The sequence below is a fragment of the Equus asinus genome, chromosome 15, assembly GCF_041296235.1.
Source record: "Equus asinus isolate D_3611 breed Donkey chromosome 15, EquAss-T2T_v2, whole genome shotgun sequence".
Lineage (NCBI taxonomy): Eukaryota > Metazoa > Chordata > Mammalia > Perissodactyla > Equidae > Equus > Equus asinus.
The window spans coordinates 40,511,633-40,530,197 of NC_091804.1; the positions used below are offsets into that span (position 1 = coordinate 40,511,633).

Sequence of the window (18,565 nt, forward strand, 5' to 3'; positions counted from 1 at the left end):
ACCTTGAGGGTATTATGCTAAGCGAAATAAGTTAGAGGGAGAAAGTCAAATACTGTATGATCTCACTCATAAGTAGAAGATAAAAACAAGGACAAACAAACACGTAGAGACAGAGATTGGATTGGTGGTTACCAGAGGGGAAGGGGGGAGGGCGGAAGGCCAAAGGGGTGATTAGGCACATGTGTGGTGATGGATTGTAACTAGACTTTAGGGGGTGAACATGATGTAATCTACACAGGAATTGAAATATATGATGTACACCTGTAATTTATATAATGTTATAAACCAATGTTACCACATTAAAAAAACAAAGAATATTTCAACTCTAATTATTTTGGAGAAAAAAGAACACTTCCCTACTTATTAAAGGTTAAATCAAAAGCTACAGACATAAAAGACAACGATTAAGAAAAAAACAGGAGAAAATACTCTTGGCATAATGTAAAGTAAAAAGAATAAAAATCTAAGTATAAACTACTATAACATCAAGTATATAAATGTACAGCAACAGATACTGCCGTGTTTGTGAATAGAAAAAAGGCAATAGGAAATATACCAAAATGCTAAGAATAGTTCTTTTAGGTAATTTGACTATATATACTTTTAAGTTTTTCCTGCTTTTCCATATTTTTTTTATTTTCCTCAATGGACTCTCATCTGAAATTTAAACACAACACAATGGCTTCAGAAACCTATCATGCACAAACCTCGACAAAACTCTAGCAGTTTCTCAACCAGAAAGAGAAGGGAAGAAGTAGCCTGAGCGTGAATATCATCTCTGTTCTTATCCAGCTCAGGCAGGCTGGGTTCTGAGTAGCTGGCTTAGCTTCTGATACTCACTCAATCCCAAATTTCCCATCCCTCACAGGAGTGGGAGGCTGAGACACATACGTCAACCTAATAAGCAATAGGCAGTGGCTTAAGCAGAAGTGAATCACCCAGCCACAGATGAGGCACACCAGAGGAAGAGAATTCAAGTGCATACCTGAACCACAGGGTGGCCGCCAGTTGGAGCTTTGACGGCCCCTCGGCTGCCTTCCGTCTCGTAGTGGGCCCGGTGGTGTGGCTTGGGCTGCACTTCAATCCGAAGCTCATAGGAGCCCGACTGGTGGGAGAGTGGCCACTCAAGTGGAGGAAGGGATGCGGTCACTGGGATGCTGAAGGAGGAAACAGAATCAGTCATGTGTACAATAAATCAGAACCAGTCAACCTGTACAATAAATGTAAATGGCCCCTTTTCTGAAAATCATGTCCAGTGGGCCTACAAATAAATGGCTGGCTGTTGGAAGGCACCTATTTCTCAGACATGATAGAAGGGCCTCTTCACAAAGTAAAGATCTTTTTCTTTCTCTTTCTTCTGCTTTGCTTTCTCTTCCACTTTGATGAAGACAGTAAGACTGACATCTCAACTTATGAAGCTAATTTCATTATATGTTAGTTCTAGCATGTTTCTAACTGCTGTGACTTCTTTTCCTCTGGGAATTTTGAAGACCCTCACCTCCCATCTCTAAAAAACATCCCTATGCCAGGACGTCTTCCTTTTCCAGAGGAGTGAGTGTGGGAGAAGGAACACTGAACTGGAAATCAGGGGCCCCACATGGGTTACTAACTTGCCATGTGACTTTAGTCAAGCAAGCTCATCTGTCTGATCCTCAGTCTCCTATAAACACATAGCAAGTGGACTAGACGGCATCTGAGAGTTGTTTCAGCTCTTATTTCTCTGTGTGATGATCTCAATTAAAAGACAACTTGAGGGAGAGGCCATTTCCAGTCACAATCATAACTTCTTGGGTCAAGTGGAGAACATCTAATCACAGAAATGTGTCTGGTTTTGGTATGGATGAGCCAGACCACTCAGACTCCCGAAAATTAAATGAAGAGTAAAGGTCAAGAGCGTGACTGGAGTTACACACCCAACTTCAAGTCCCAGCTGCATCTCTGACTACCTGGGTGTCTTTGAGCAGATGCCTCCATCTCCCTCAGCCTTAGTTTCCTCAACTGTGAAATGAGGATACTGAGATCATAGAAAGAGCTTAGCACAATAAGTGCTCAATAAATATTAGGTCTAATTATTTTTTTCCTGTAATATACTGTATACTTCAAATAAACAGGTACTAAATAGACAATCTGACCTTAGCGGTATTGGACACACATGCCTTTATGTCTGAAGTTGTAAGATCTTTGAGGGCATGCCACTCAGTTTCATTTTATTTACAGTCTCAACCCTACCCAGCACACACAATAGGCACTTGATACATGGTTAGAATTAAGTTATTTATGAGTTGACTGAGGTCTTGATCATCCATCTAGACCATTCCTTCAGAGCCTCAGAGAACATAAAGACATTTTCCCAAGATCACATAGCAAGACACAGCCAAGCCTCCAACTTACGTCTCGACTCACAGCCCCACTCAGTGCTCCACGCACATCTCCACACTGTCTCTTATCTCACTAATTTATTTAAAATAGCTCCAAGAAAATATCTCACTGATGGAACGACTCTAGAGCAATGTCTGACATTTAACAGGTTCTCAGTGAATATTCATTGGGTGGGTAGATGGACGAATAAATGAATGAATGAATGAGTAGCTTTATTTCAAAGAATCCCTTTATATTCAAAGTAGCTTTGAAGTTGCAAATGCATGGATTTGTGTCACTATGCCCTGATTTTTCACACACAGCAGAAATCATTCATCCAATCAGGATATTCTTTCCCACTAAGCCCAGAGCTGCCAGAAGCTGACATTATCAACTGGATTTAGTTAAGCATTGGCAATGAAGCCAGTTCCATCCCTTCTCTATCACAGCAGTACCAAGGGGAGAGTGGAGGGGGGCAGCGCCCCCACAGCCTCCACCGATGCCAGAGTCAAACTGGAACATACAATCCACCTTAAAACTATATCCTGACTATGCAAGCTAATCTGCATCTCTTCTTTCCGATCAGACTGCCTCCTGAAGTCTCAGGGTGTCCATGATGCCTTTATTTCTACCTTAGTCACCAGTTACTTAGTTACTTAGTACCCACATGCCTTCAAGCTTGTGCCTGCAGCCAAGGTGCCACATGTGTTAAATACCCTTATTCCCCTGATATATGCAAGTTAAAATTTCTAAGTTTGCAAAATAAGACTCATAAAAAACTCACTTCTCCTCTGTATTAATATCTTTGGAAGTATCAAAAATTTTAGTGAGTACATGATTCAATGCAATATCCCTAAGTATCAACTTCCAATTTTGTTTGGTTCCAGAATAAGTCTTTGACCACTAAAATCCAGTCTTAAGAATTTGACCACCAGAGCCAGTCGGAAGTTCTGCATTTAAATTCCAGCCCACCGCTCCACACCCTGAGATAAATACTATCATGAGACTTCTCTGAATACCCCAGCCTCTCAATCTTATAGAACATTCTTGCAAATATCTCATTGGCTGGCAGGAACTGGCACTTGCTAGGGACGAAAGTGCTCTAACACATTCAGAACCTTTTCCACCAAGCCACAGAATGGAGACAGAAGGATTTTATAAACACTGAAGTCTCAGATAAATGCATCACGATCATATTTTATATTAATATTCCTCCCCAACCCCAATCATTAAATAAATCACATTTTGGAGATTTAGCTGTAGCAGAAAGAATGAGGAGTCAAGAATCCTGGATTCTGGAAGCCAGCTCAGTCATTCATAGCTGGGTGCTCACAGGCACGTCACCTCACCTCTCTGAGCCCAGGGCTCTCAACCTGCACCAGGGGCTGGTCTTGATCAGCGTTTCCCAAGGTGGCTCTGTGTTTAGGCACAGAACTCGGAAATGTGTGACCAAATGGCCTTTGAAATCACTGTACATTCTGTCCACAGCTGGGAGCGGCCCCTGCACAAAGGCATCGATTTAACTCTGTTAAACCCAGACTCCCTTTTTAAGGATCACCGACTGGCCTACGTCGGCGCGGGTGCTCTCAGAACCTGCTGTGAGGATGAATAAGACCGGAAGCTTTCTACGGTCCCTTTTGGTCCAGGTGGGGGTAAGCGAGGCCCAGTGGACAGCGTCCTTGGCCATCCTCACCCCCACATCAATCAGTCAGCCTTGCTGTTACCTATTTTGGGATACAATTCAACATTTTATTTGAAAAAAAGAGGCTTCCACTTGCTAAAAACAAACACTGCTTTGAACACCATAGGATAATAGGACTAGCACGAGGCTTCAGAGTCTTCATCTAAGAGAACGACGGAATACCATCCGCTCCTAACCTCCGTGTGCCTCATTTTTCTTACCATCAAAATGAAGATAAAAATAATACCAAACCAGGTTTATGTGAGAATTAAATGAAATAATACATGCAGAGTACTTAGAATGGTCCCTGGCACACAACAAGCGTCCTTAAACGCTGGTGACGATTACCACCACTATCATTACTCTAACAGCTGTTGGGAGCTCAGTCTCCTAGCACAAGGCTTGTCAATGAAGAAGCGCCTTCTAAAGTGCTTCCTCTATAATAACAAAAAGATTCCCCTATAATAATAACAGCTGCCCCTTTTTTTGCGCTCTTATTCTGTGCAGGTTCTATGCCAAGAATTTGATCTATATCATCTCACCTAATCCTGGAAAAAAAACACCATGAGGTAGATATTATCACTATCCTCATCTCACAGAAATGAACCAAGGCCCAGTAAGCTGCTCAGTGAGAAAGAGAGTCCTGATTGATTTGCAATGTCTGCCCTGGGCATGGCATCAAAAAGGTGCTCAGTAAAAATGAGAGTCCTGATTGATTAGCAATGTCTGCCCTGGGCACGGCATCAAAAAGGTGCTCAGTAAAAATGAGAGTCCTGATTGATTAGCAATGTCTGCCCTGGGCATGGCATCAGTGAGAAAGCGGGCCCCAGTTGATTAGTGATGTCTGTTAAGGGCACAGCCTGATGGCAGCACCAGAGAGGCCCACGATCAAACAGCCAGTGAGTGGCAGAGCCAGGACCTAAATCCAGTCCTAAGAAACCCCAGAGCCTACACACAGCTATCACAGGCTGCTCTTCAGCTTGCCAAGATTTTAATCTCCTTGAGGATCACGGCTCACACAGTTATTTTTTAGGGCCTCCGTATCACTGATTGCAGCACTGAGGCACACGGCAGAGGCCAACACACATCACTTCCTCTTATAGTAAGAGAGAACATTCCACGTGTTCAGGCTTGCTTTGTGCTAACTAGAGCATCAGCTCTAGGAAGGCAGATATTTTTGCCCATTTTGTTCACCACTGTCTCCCAGCACCTATAACAGGGCCTGGCACATAGTAGGTGTTTGGTAAATACTTGTTGAATGGATGAATGAGGCAGGTGTCAGATGAGCCATCGCCTGCCCTCTCTGACTGCATCCTCATCACAGCCGCCCAGGAAGCCGGGCACACGTAAACCCATTTTACAGATGGGGAAACTGCGGCTCAGAGAAGTCACTTCCCTCTCAAGCTCCCACAGCCAGTAAACGGTGAGCCAGGATTTAACTCCGGTCTGGCCAACTCTAAACCCCATGCTCATCAGCAGCAAAGCTTCTCTTAAACTAAACCGCCGGATAAACCACTTTCAAAGTCCGACTCACCTGCAGATGGGAAGAGCGGGCACCAGCTGCTTGGGCCAAGTCGGAGGCACCAGCAAGATGGACTCGGGCGCCGAGTTCCTCCTCTCCTCCTGCTCGCACGGCCCCAGGAACTCCACGGCCGGGTAGATGTGGCGGGCCAGGCCGGCCTTGGAGGGGGCGGCAGACACCGGCGACGGGTCGGGGCTGGTCTTCCACATCTTGGGGGGGATCCCACAAGGCGAGTCCGCGGCGAGGCTGTTCAGGGCATCCATGAGGACGGCAGAGCCAGCCGTGGGGGGGTACCCAGCGGGGGCGCCGTCGTCCCGGGGCTGCGGCGAGGGGCTCCGGGAGCGCTGGGGTGAGGCTCCGGGCAGTGGGGCAACCAAGGGCCCGGCGCACGAATGCCTCCGCTTGGCACCAGGCGACGAGGAGCGGGAGGCTGGACGGGGCACGGGCGAGTGGCGGCCCAGGCAGCTGTCCTCAGCGAGGCTGGTTCGAGGTGACATTATTGGCGAGGTTCTGGGGGAATAATGAGCAGGGATGTTTTGAAACTGCGGACACAGGTCGTCGGGCCCGCCGTTATTGGGCGAGACGCAGGGCGAGGTGCAGGGGGAGAAGGCGTCGGAAATGAAGCTGGCAGAGGAGCCGCTGCTAGCGGGGCTCAAGCAGAGGGGCTCGCGGTAGCCCTCGAAGCCAGGCACCGGCAGGGTGACCCTCGGGCTGGCGGCCACCCCCGGCAGGGGCGGCTGCTCCACCAGCAGGCCAGTGTCTCTCCCGCGGAGGGGCCCCCCTGCCTGCATCAGTTCATGGGACGGAGTGATCTCGATCCGAGGGCTCAGGCCCGAGGCCCCCGCTGGCTTGGCCGGGCTCAGAAAGTTCTGGGGCCCTCCCCTATCCGGCTCTCCGAATCGGCCGGGGGGCTCGCCAGAGAGACTGGCGAGGGGGCTGTATGGCTTGAGGCCATAGTCCAGGACATCATCGGGGTATGCGAGTCCGGAGGGTGGGCTGGCGACTTTATGTGCATTCGGTTCTTCTGGAAAGAGAAGGGGGGAGGGGGGGGTCTTTTTAAGCCTCTAAAACAGAAGTCTCCATGCAGAGCAATCCCAGCTTGGGTCTTGTCTCTTGTCGTTTATTTTTTTTTTAAATCCCCACCTCGCCAAACCCCAAACTGAAACCTCGTTCCCTCACTAGAAGGAAAGGGGCCGCGTCAGCCCAGATTCCTTGGAGAGAGAGATCAAAGCGAGCGGATCCTAGTGCAGGTGCCCTGAGCGCAGCTCGGCCAGCCGCGTGGCACTGGCGCAGGCCCGGGCACCGAGCTGGGCGAACGGCTTCCAAACTCTTGTTTCAATGGAACCCTTCGAAGAAAGGCATTCATCTCACCACCTAGTTCACACCATCATTTTCACTTGCCTCTGAAACAAAAGCCTCACAGAACAATACCCACCCCTGCCGCCTATGCCCCACTCTTACATTCCCTCCCCTCTGGGGTTGTTTTGTTTAAAAGCTGGTCACAACTCATTAAACAGATTTCCTGTTCCACCAGTGGGTCGTGACCCAGAGTTTGAAAAACACTGACCTAGGCCCCTCCCATCATTGTACGCGTGTGATACAGCCCCGATGCGGAGGGAGACGGCTGCCCCGGCGTCCGCGGAGCTCTAGGTTCGAAACCCAGATGTTCACCCCCAAGCGTAAGAAGTGGCTTCATTTAGAACCAGGAATTCTGAGTCATGTCTCATCTTGTGCCATTTTACAGATGAGGAAACTGAGGTCCAAGGAGGGGAAGAGCCTCACCCAAAGACTCAGAATGAGCAGGATTAGGAATCCCGCAGACGAGCTACTTGGCCCCCAAAAGGCAGTGCCATGGCTACACAGAGTCTGCCAAACCATGAAAGCAGTGGACGCAGAAGGACCTGATTTTCTCATTAATGGTGGCCCTCTAACTCGGGCTTCTGCGGCCGCCTTGAAAGGACCCGGCTAGTCTTTCCCGACCCCCTCCCCCACTCCTTCAAGCCCCCCAGCTCAAGAGGCCCCTCCACCCGCTCTGTCGTTACTTGGGTCCATCCTGACTCCTCTCTGTCACCTCTGACGCCCAATCCATCAGCCAGTCCTGACGGCTTTACCGTCACAACTAAACCACATTCACACGTGGCTCCCTCCCCGCGACGACCAGCCTGGTCCCAGCTGCCGTCCTCTCCCACCTGGACTGGTGCAGTCGCCTCCTACCTGGTCTCCCCCTTTCTACTCTCACCCCCACGGTCTGCTCTCCTCGCAGCAGCCTTTTGAAATGTCCGTCTGTGGAACTCACTTTAAAGGCTTCCCAGATGTGCTCTCAAGTCCTTAACCCTTGCCCCCGGCCCTGGCCCACCTCGCCACTCCCACCTGCGCCCGCTTCTCCCCAGCCTGACTTGGCAGCAGCACCCTGACATCTCTGCTGTTCTTCGAGCCGCTCCTCCCTCCGAGTTCTTGAGTGTGTTGTTCTCTCTGCCTGGAAACCCTACCCCGGAGATGCTCACGGCTGCTTCCCTGAGTCCCTCGAGGTGCTGACGAGCAGACACCTCCTCAGCCTGGCCCATCAAAAAGATGGTCCCCATCCTCACCCCAGTGTCACTCTCCGCCCTTGTCCCTGCCATCTTCTCTCCATCGACACCTGTTACCAGCTCACATCGCATCAGATATCATCTACTTAGGGGATCTCATATCCCACTGGATCAGGGGCAGGCAAACTACAGCCCACGGCCAGATGCGGCCCACGGATTGCGTTTGTAAATAAAGCTTTATTGGAACACAGCCACTCCTGTTTGATTACATCTGGGCGGTGGATTGCTTTTGCATTAGAACAGCAGAGTCGGTAGTTCCATCAGAGACAGTAGGGCCCACAAGGCCTAGAATATTTCCTCTCTGGCCCTTTATAGGAGTTTGCGACCCCCGCACCAGGCTCCACCCCACCAGGGTTGGAACCACGTCTACTGTGGCTCAGCATTATTTGCCAAGCACCCAGCACAGGTACTTGAAGTCCGTCCATAAACATTTGTTGAGTGACTAAGCAAACAAGTAAATGGGAAACAATCATGTCCAAGGGCCTGCCAGCCAGAAATGGAAACTCTTCCTAAAGTCGTGTGACCGGCCCCTGGCCTGGGGAGCCCAGGTGGCTGTGCGGTAATCCCCAGCCCCTTGGGGCCCTTTCTGCACCATCCTGGAGTAAGTGCTGTCCGGTTTAACTGAGCCGTTCTCATAGGGTCCAGGTGGTGCCCCAGACCAGGTGACAGCCCAGAAACAGCTTCCCACAGCTCTTAGGATAAAGATAACCACAACTAAGCCAGCCTGGCTGGGCCCTGCCTGCCCCTCCAGCTTCGCCTCTCCACTCTCGCATCTCTCTCTCTGGACTCCAGCCAAACTGGCTGTCTTTCTGTTCTTAGAAAGCACCTAGCTCCTTTCTGCCTCAGGACGTTTGCACTTACTGTTTCCTCTTCCTCAACAGCTCCTCCCCCTACCCAGACCTGGGCCCCTTCTCTACATAACTAAAGCCACTTAATCTATCCAGCAAAAGTGTCCTGTGCTCAGGAAAGGTTCCTGACCTCCTTGACTAGGTCAGACCCCACTCACACTCCTCTGCTCTACTCCGTGCACTTCTCACTATTCCAATCAAGTACTTTGAAGTTATCTGTTCATTGTCTGCCTCTCCCCCAGCCGCCAGGCCCACCCCTACCAATCGCAAATTTCCATGAGGACACTGTCACTCCCCACTGTGTTCCTAGCACCTGGACAGGACCTGCCACAAAGCAGGCCCTCAGAGAGAAATAACTGTTGGCTGACTGAATGGATAAATAAAGCGAGTTCAGAACAGTCTATGTGAAATATTTAAATTACTACTCAAAGATGCTAACATCCAAACCAAAAGGTACAAAGATGTGACCTCAAGAGAGGGTCATTGGGTAACACCTATAGAATTCCAGACACACATACCCTCGGACCCAAGCAATGTCGCTCTTAGAAATTTATCCTGCAGATTTACTCTCATATGTGCAAAATGAGGTGTGCATAAGATTAGTTAGTACTGCTGTGTTCGTAATCTCAAAAGACTGAAAGCAATCGAATGTCCATCAATTGGGGCTGGGTTAAATTCTGGTTCGTTCATACCGTGAGATACAATGCAGCTATAAACAGAGTTGAAAAAGTTCTTTCAGCGTTGGTGTGGAACAGCCACAAGACATAGTGTTTAAGGAAAAAAGCAAGATGCATACAGTATGCACAGTATGAAAACGGAGGGTGAGAGAATGCACACACACACAGCTGACGGCGCAGAGGCTTTCTCTGGAAGTTACAGGTAACGGTGACTCGTTCCAGGGAGGGGAGCTAAGTAATTAGGGGGCAGGGGCATAGCAGAAAGCAGACCCTGCTTCCTGTATTACATTCAGAAAAGAAACCTAATTCTCAAAAGAAACATTTTTAAATTTTATTTTAAAGGTGTTGCGGGGGGGTGACATAACATCATATATAATAATGACACCCTGGTTTCGGAAGCAGGAAATTGAGATCTAGTCCCACTCTGCCACCACCTAGGTGTGACCTTAGAAAAGTCCCCACCCACTCTAGGTCTCGTTTACAAGGGACGGGGTTAAACCAGATCGCTCTGCTCAGTCGCTTCTGGCTGTGAACGCCTTTGATTTTTCCAGCCAGAGTCTGTGGGATCCGAGTTCTTGCAAAGTTGCAGTTCAACACAAACTTATATTTGTGTGTGCAAACACACACACACACACACACTCCTTCCTAAGGCAGGTAAGAGAGCATAGATTTTTAATCTAGGAAGAACTCAATGTCAAATCCATGTCCGACAACGTTCTGATAACCCACAGCCCGGCCAACCAGCAAAACAAGACACAAGAAGTCTCTTAGCAAAAATTCCGGCCTTATCAGAAAAACTGCGTTACATCTTATCAGAAACACCCCCTCAGGGCTGATGTGAAGAGTCACAGAAACCATGTGAAATCGTGAAAACACACATCGCTCACACTCCCTGGCAGCATTTAAAAGCAAAAAGTCCAGTATGCTCAGCAAAAGCATTTAAAGCATTTACACTGGTTTTAATTAATCCTCGCAGCCGAGTTTCTCTTCTTCTTTTCCTCCCCAAGATTCAGAAAGTTTAATAGCAAGCAGAGAATATGAAGGTGATTTCTAATTATCCAATTCTCAGTCCTCTGGTGGTTTGACAGCAAATCTCACAGACAAACGGCTCGTCAGGAGAACGTTTCCTTACGTCGCGAGGTTCTTTGCTGGTTCTCCTTACACAACGGCCACCCGCACAGACAGCCCCTCTGCCGTCATCGCCAGGCCCACACAGCACCGGGCAAGGCTGGTTCCATCTCAGAACCGCCAAATCTTCTCAGAAGCGTTTCCAGAAATCTTGCTTCTCTTACCACTTGCATGATCTTTGCTATATCCATGTACCACCAGTAAATATTACTTACTTAATATTTCACTCACATATTACTTTAATAGTTTTTTATTTTAAAAGGAAACTTTATACCGCGGCTGCAAATGGAAAATCGGTGTCACCTCCACAAATAGAAGGTAGGGTAAAAATACAATAAAAATAAAAGTTACTGAATTCAAGTCAGACACTCTGGCAGGCCCACGGCTCTGAGCCCGAGGCCTCCTCTTGCATCTCTCTCAATGCCCTTTTTTTATTAAGGTATTTCTTTTCTTAAGGTATAACTTATATACACAGATTGTCAGTGTCGAGTTTGATGAGTTTTGCCAAATGCTATACATCCTTGTAACGACCACCACCATCAAGGTGTCGAACATTTCCACAACCCCAGAAAGTCTACCTTTTTAAAGGCTGGAGGCCGCGGTGGGCGGGGGGTGGTAAGTGGCAGACGGAAAGGCGTTACAGACACGTTAGCACCTCACGGAGACTCACCCCTTCGGACTAGTTCAAAGAGAAGTCGCCCTGAGAAGGAGATGGCGCTCACTATCCACAATGTACTCATCGGAGGGCCACATAAAACCATCTCAGCTGCCGTGGGAGGTGTGTGGCCCACACTCAAGGCGTCCGTGGTCAAGGAGAGGAAGAAGGGGGAAGCAGCGATGGGGGATTCGGAGGTTGATACTCTAGGGCCTCTGTGCCCCTGCACATGCTCTTCCCCTTGCCCAGAACTCCCTGCTGTATCCCCATCCTCGCTTCTAGCAAGCCACTATTTGTCCATCAGGATTTCACTTGGGCCACCTCCTCCTGAAGGCCCTCCTTGATTCCCTAGGCTGGATCAGGCAGCTCTTCTTCTGTGTTCTCAGAACTTACAGAGCCATGTCATAAAGTCTGTCACTTACAGATTCACGTGTCCGTCTCCCCACTAGACTGTGAGCTTTCTGAAGGCAGCGAGGGATAATAAGTCACTAATAATCATAGTGATAAAAACAGCAAAAGTAGCTAACGATTACTGAGAACTTGCAAGCCAAGGCTGTTGCAAGCATGTGACATGTAGTAAATTATTTAATCTTCACGACAACCGACAAGGTGGGCACTGTTTATTTCACTTTAACAGATGAGAAACGGAGACACAAAGAGGTGAATTAACTTGCCCGAGGTCCCGCGGCTTGAACCCACCGGACCTGAGAGCACCACCAACCCGAGGCCAGGGACTCTCAACTTCAGGACTACTAACACTGGGACGAGATGGTCCTTCGTTGTGGGGGCTGCTGGGTGTTTAGCAGCATCCCTGGCCTCTACCCACTGGATGCCAGGAGCACCTCAGCCCCTCTCCCGGCCATGACAACCAAAAGTGCCTCCAGGCGTCGCCGCAGCATCGCGCCCGGCCGAGATGCCCTGCTGTGGGGGTCGGGCTCCACGCCCCGCACCCGGCCTGCAGCGCCGAGGCCCCGAGAGTGCTGGAAGCATCGGGGTGCGAGTCACGCCCAGCCCTCAAACGATTTGGAAGGGGACGTCACTCCGCCAGCCCCGTGGGGAGCGTTTCTGCCAGAGACACCTGAGAGTCCTAATGATCACGAGCCTCCCTTTCAAAGTCCCCAGGGCTCACCCGACATCCCGGCCCGTGAGTGTTTGGGGACATCTCTGGCCACCTCAGAAACTACGGGACAAGAGTCCCGCGGAGGCCGCTCCAGCCCCATGTCAGCAAGGCGTCTGCCCTGGGATCCTGGTCCCGGTCAACACTCAGTGTTAGGGGACCCCAGCTCCACTGCCGTGTGCCCTAGGGGACCTCCGAGGGCTCACATATAACACCGTGAGGAGGTGGGTGACAGCACCAGCCTGACAGTCCCCGCAATGCCCATGAAGCCCAAAACACATGGAATAATCGCTCAACAAACGGGCCTGTCGGTGTTCTGTCGTTACGGAAAGAACGACCCTTTAAGTGAGAGCTGTTCCCTTCTCTGCTCTCACCGCTTTATCTCACAGCAACCTGAAAGCGTGACGCACTCTAGTCCCCAGGGCCTTCGACAGCATTAAACAAGGAAACAGGGAAGAAACTTTTATAAAAATAAAATAGACTGGTCAGCGCTTGGGGATTTCTCTTCTTCTGCCAGCCTTCAGAAAATATGGGCAGGAGGTAAAGAACGCCTCCAATGCCCCCTCCATTCCATGCTTTGGACTCTCTCCCCTGGGTTACCTGGGGATTTAGCTGATCAACTAAATCTTACTAAAGTGTTAGTGACTCATCGAGCTACTTGCCATAACAAAAATGACAATAGCTAACATGTCTATACCGTTTACTTTATACCGAGAGCCACTGTGTGTGCATCTAACATATATTCATGTTTGTCTCACAAGAACCCCATGAAGCAAGTGACACAGTTTCCTCATTTTACAATTGGGGAAAATGAGGCTCAGAGAGGCTGACTCATTTGCCCAAGGTCACACAGCTTCTAAGTGGCAGGGCCGGGATTCGGCCTCAGGAAGTCTAGCTCCTGTACCCCGGTAACCATTACTCTACCCTGCTTCTCATGAAAGGGGCTATATCCTGGATGGTGGCACCTTAACCCGCAACACAGGGAAATGAAGTGTCCCCAGAATAGGAACTTCTCTGGGGTCCCCACCAGGAGGCAGGTTGCCCCTGACAAGTAAAGACACTGATTCCTTTCTTCTGGAATATTCACAGTCCCTCCATTTGCCCCAGGATTGAGTCAATGATTATTTTAAAAATCACAGTCAGGCCACACGGTGGTCTCTGCCAGCGCCTCTCCGCCTGGAGCCTCTTGTGGGCCTGTTGCTCACCCTCAGGGACACACAGCCAAGTCTGAGGCAGCCGTTCAGTGCCAATCCGCCAGCCAACAGATCGCTTTTGAAAAAAGGAACAGCAAGAGAACATCTTCTCCGCCTAGAACTACGGGCGGGTGGAATTTTCAGGAAGCAGAATAGAATGACCAAAATAGAAACCCAGTTAGGGAACCCACAGGAGGCGTCTGTCCTTTTGGGGGAGAAGGCGGGGACAACACGAACCAGGGCTCTCAGGCTTAAAAAACTTGGGGGAGAGGAGCTGGGGCGTGGCCCCGAGGCCAGATGCCCCTCAGGCTGGCAGCAGGGCCCCAGAGCTGCGGGCCGTCCCCGTCGGAGGTGACAGACCCATCGCTGGATGAGCTCACACCCCGAGGTGCTGCGAGTCCCAGGCCCCAGGTTTGAGACATCACAGTCTGTTGCCATGGCAACGCTAAGGATGCCACAGCCTGGCACTGCACATGTGCAGCCGAAGGAGAGGGGAGAAGATGGAGGGAGCAAAGCCTGCCTCCCCCGGCCCGACCTCTCTCGTAACTTCCCGCGCGTTGGGGGCTGCAAGAAATCGCCAAGAGGAGCAAGAAGGCGGATGGATTTTTCATCTGGCGGCCTGCACCGTCTAGGAAAGAGCTCCTCTGAAAAGCTACAGTTGCCTTCAAGCAATAAACACTCAGAAAACTTTCCAAAGTGCCCCCGTGTCCCTACTGCACCCCCACGCACGCACGCAGAACAGTAACCAGACTCCCGATCAATCAATTGTGTGTATTAATAACGACAGAGAATCAGGTTGTCGCACCCGTCACCCAGAGATGACACACGCAGACACAAGGCCTGAAAGGCGAGAAATTCCATCCAGATAAGTCAGGTCCAGAAATGCCAGAAGGGGACGGGAGGCAGTTTCCCACCCCGTCTCGTCCATGTGGAACCACTGGAAAAAGCCACCTTGAACGCTATGCTCTGTGCTGACCTCGCCCTCACGAAGACAGCTGTCTGCCTTCACCAGACGGGCCGAAAGGAGGGCTCGCTCCTGCTTCCCAGGCAGCCTGCCACGGGGCCAGGTGCCCGGGACACAGGACTGGGGACAATTTGGAAGCAATAAGCCTCACAGACTGGCTGCTGGCATGGCTGTTTGCAAAAACACATGCACCCACACGCTGACACGTCCTCCTTTTGGAGAGGGGTAGAAAATGGATGGAATCTACAACGGGCATGCATCGAGTTCAGCTTTTTGAAATGGGGCGGCAGGGCCCAGGCATCTGGCAGACGTGAGGCCTCCTCTCCATCCTCAAATTGGGATGGAAGGAACCACCTCTTGCTGGCTTCAAGCCATTCCAAGCGGGCCCCTAGCCACTGAGAAATCCAGAGACCTCCCTACTTTTATTCATTCGAGCAGCTCATGTTCGTGTACAAGCCTTCCCACCTACTGTCTGCCTCTCTGCAGCTTACAACAACCTGCGAGACAGGTGCCATCAACACCTCTGTGTTACAGACGGGGAAACTGAGGCTCGGGGGTGCAGGGATGCACCCAATGTCAGAAAAACAGTCAGGGGCAGGGCTGGGACTCAAATTGAGGCATCACTGAAATGCAGTAAGATGCACAAACATTAAACGTATATCCCATGCCTTTTTACATATGTTTGCATCCATGTGTCCACCACTCCAGATAGAGAACATTTCCACCCCGCCAGAGGGTCCCCTTGGGCCCCATCCAGCCAGTAAGTCTCACTCAGGGGACCCACTGGCCTGGCTTCTCTCACCACAGACTGGGCTCGCCTGCTTTTGAACACCATATAAATAAAAGCATACAGAATGCACGTGTCACGTCTTTCGCTCAACATTAAGCCTGAGCTTCATCCATGTCGTACGCAGCCAGTTTCTTTTTCATCCCTGTGTAGTATTCCATTGTATGATTACAATCGCCTTGCTGTACTGCCTCCATTTTAAAAAAGATGGTCATTTGAGATTAAACTTGTCATTCCCAGAGGTCCATTTCTACCGGAAGAGAGCTCCTCCATGCTTGCCCTACCGTGCCTGCCGCGGAACAGGATTTGGGCAGCTTCCTCACCAAAAGGAGAAGGAAAGATCTGGTCGGAAGAATTAACCAGAAATAGACTTCAGATAACCCACCCTCAGAAACAGGGCTCCCCATGGCTAAACCCATCTGTCTGTCAAAGGCCCCCACAAGGGGACACGGGTGGGGGCACAGTCAGCTTCCCTTTTCACGTCCTCTAACCGAATTAGCAGACCCCTCACCCTCACGCCAGCACCTCGAAGGGCTGTGCCCTTCTCGAGGCCCACAAGCCGGGGCAGCCTTTAAAGCTGATGCCCACCTTCCTTTCAGCCAAGTTGAAATCCAAGTGGAAACTTCGCCTTGAAGACAGTGGGGCCCGTGTAACCCTCGGCTGGGGGCAGAGATTTAGAATGAATACCTTACTGACTGACGGGTTCTTTATTTACACTTTTCCCCAGGAGTTTCATTTCGGTGCCACGTTTCTGGGGGCGGGCACACTTAATCAACGTCCCCTGCCAACCCTGGTCATTAATGACATTCCTCCTTTCTCCATGGCAACAGAGGTGATGTCACCTGCTGTGGATTTCAGACCTGCAGCCCACCTTCCTAGGATCACAGAGGTAAGCAGTCCCTTTCTGTAGTCTTTACAATAACCTTTGCAGGCGCTTCAGACTAAAAGGTTTTTTTCTCTTCGTTTCACATTCCTCCTTTCTCAGGCATGCTCAAGCAGGTCTGTTTTGATAAGAACCTTTATAAACCCTGAGCTCTGCAGCCACTTTCTTCCCTTCGGAAAGCTCACCTGGGCATGGCTCAATTAAAATTCCCATGGGGAGGGCTAGCTTTTAGAAATGCATGTTATTAATCAAAACAAGCCCAGCTGAGAAAATGCTCTTTCCCCAAACCTCAGATTAGGAGGAAGGGAGGGTCCCACACGACAATTCAGGAAAAGCAGTCTCTGCTTGTAGCTTACAATCTGTCTTTGATGTATTTCTTTTGCAGGGAAAAAAAGCATTAAAAGTCCGAGGCACGGGGCTTTAGATATAAATGCAAGTTTACAGGAAATACGGTGGACAGAGGAACATGTTAAAAGACACCACAAGGATGCAGCTGGCAAAATCCAGAATGTGAAGGCTCGCACAGGAAAAATGACCTTGTTTCTTCGACAAATAAGTGGCAAGCACACAGACTGACCAGGGCTTTCACAGAATAAAGAGAGGTAATGGCCGTGTCAACCAAATACAATGGGAGGATCTTCTCTGGATCTTGGTTCAAACAAATAACTGTAAAAGGACACTTGGGAGACAAGCAGAGAATCTGGACACTGGAGATTTGAAATTAAGTAATGATTGGGGGTTTGTTTAGGTTTGATCATGGTATTTGATTTTTCTCAAGAACATAAGAGTCCTTATCTTTGGGAGCTATATATAATCTATTTATTAATAAAATATTATGCCATCTGGAATTCGAATCAAAGTAATCAGGGGTGGGGATGTCGAGACGATGCTGGGGGAAGGATGACATAAGACTGGCCTTATGTTGATAACTGGTGAAGCTGGGTGATGGGAACATGGAAGTTAATTATACCATTATGTCTACATTTCCATATTTTGGAAAAAGTTCACGATAAAAGTTCAGGAGAAAGACAAAGGCAGTTCCTCTTGCTTTGGGGGAAGATTGTTGGGCTCTGCTCCGGGTGAGGAAGCAGACAGCCGCAGCCCCGTCCCAGGAGGAGCCCCAGCGCCTTGCCTTCCCCTCTGAGCTCAGTTTGGGAGCAATCAGCAAAAACCGAACCTCACACCAGCCCAGGGACGCCAAGTTTGGCCAGAGCTCTGTGGAGGCCGCAGCTATTTCCGGTGCTGGGGAGGGAGGGAGGAGGAAGTCCCTTTGTGGGGGAAGCCACAGGGCATCCATCACACTGCACTTTCCAGGGCTACTCCTTCCTGGCCCTGGTTCAGGGGGTCCCATGGGGCTGGGACAGGACACTTGGGGAGGCCCCACGTTCCCGAGAGAGGCAGCCACAGGGGAGCCTCCCAGCCCTGGAGATTGCACAACCAAGAAAGCTTCTGCAGCCAGCCACGCTCTGGGGCTGAGGCAGCGGCCAGATGGGTTTTTAAAGTCAGAACGGAACGTGTGTAAGTTAGATAACTTGCCACAGCGCCGACTGCAGCCCAGCAGCTGGTGGCTCCTTTCCAAGGACCAGACTCTTCAGTCCTGGCCCATCTTCTCTTAAGGCTCAGGATTCATCAAAGGCCAAAGCAAAGACCCTCTCCTCTAAGGAGCTAATGCTCTCCAGAAGTCAGGAGAGCCAGATTTCTGAGAGCCCACCGCCACAGCCACCACCACTGCCACCCAACATTCACACACAGCGGCTGCTTGCACTCTAGACACAGTGCCTCCTGGAAACCTCACATCAGCCTGAGCAGGTGAGCACTGGCATCCCCATCTCCACGCACCGACGAGAAAACACAAGCCCAGAGAATAAAATCACGCGCCCTTAGGCAACCCACGTGTAAAGAATTATGCAACTTTTCATCCATTTATTTGGCTATTATTTATTGTGTGCCTGCTGGTGCCCGGTACCTTTGTTTGGCTCTGGTCACACAGGTAGGAGGCCACTGGTCAGAATTTCAAGCCATGACTCTCTGATTTCAGACCTGGCGCTCTCTCACTGCCGAGCCAATGGCCTCCAGAGCTGGGGGAACGTGTGCCCCAGGAGGCACGCACGACAATCCACTGCGATGTAGGAGGAAATATAAAAAGAGCAGAACTCCCATTTAT

At 50.0% G+C, this 18,565-nt stretch overlaps 1 protein-coding gene across 6 annotated transcripts in view; it reads right to left on the reverse strand.

The window, feature by feature from the left end:
- Positions 1-18,565, reverse strand: part of NFATC2 (nuclear factor of activated T cells 2) — a 154,490-nt gene that overhangs the window by 113,725 nt on the left and 22,200 nt on the right. For 4 of the 6 annotated variants that reach the window (XM_070486136.1, XM_070486135.1, XM_014832415.3 and 1 more), the window contains exons 2-3: positions 5,574-6,585; positions 986-1,157 (exon numbers count right to left, since the gene is read on the reverse strand). In XM_070486136.1, the coding sequence (XP_070342237.1) occupies positions 986-1,157; positions 5,574-6,585 (1,184 nt within the window). The remainder of the gene's footprint in view (positions 1-985; positions 1,158-5,573; positions 6,586-18,565) is intronic. The other 2 variants (XM_014832469.3, XM_070486137.1) reach the window with 1 other exon arrangement.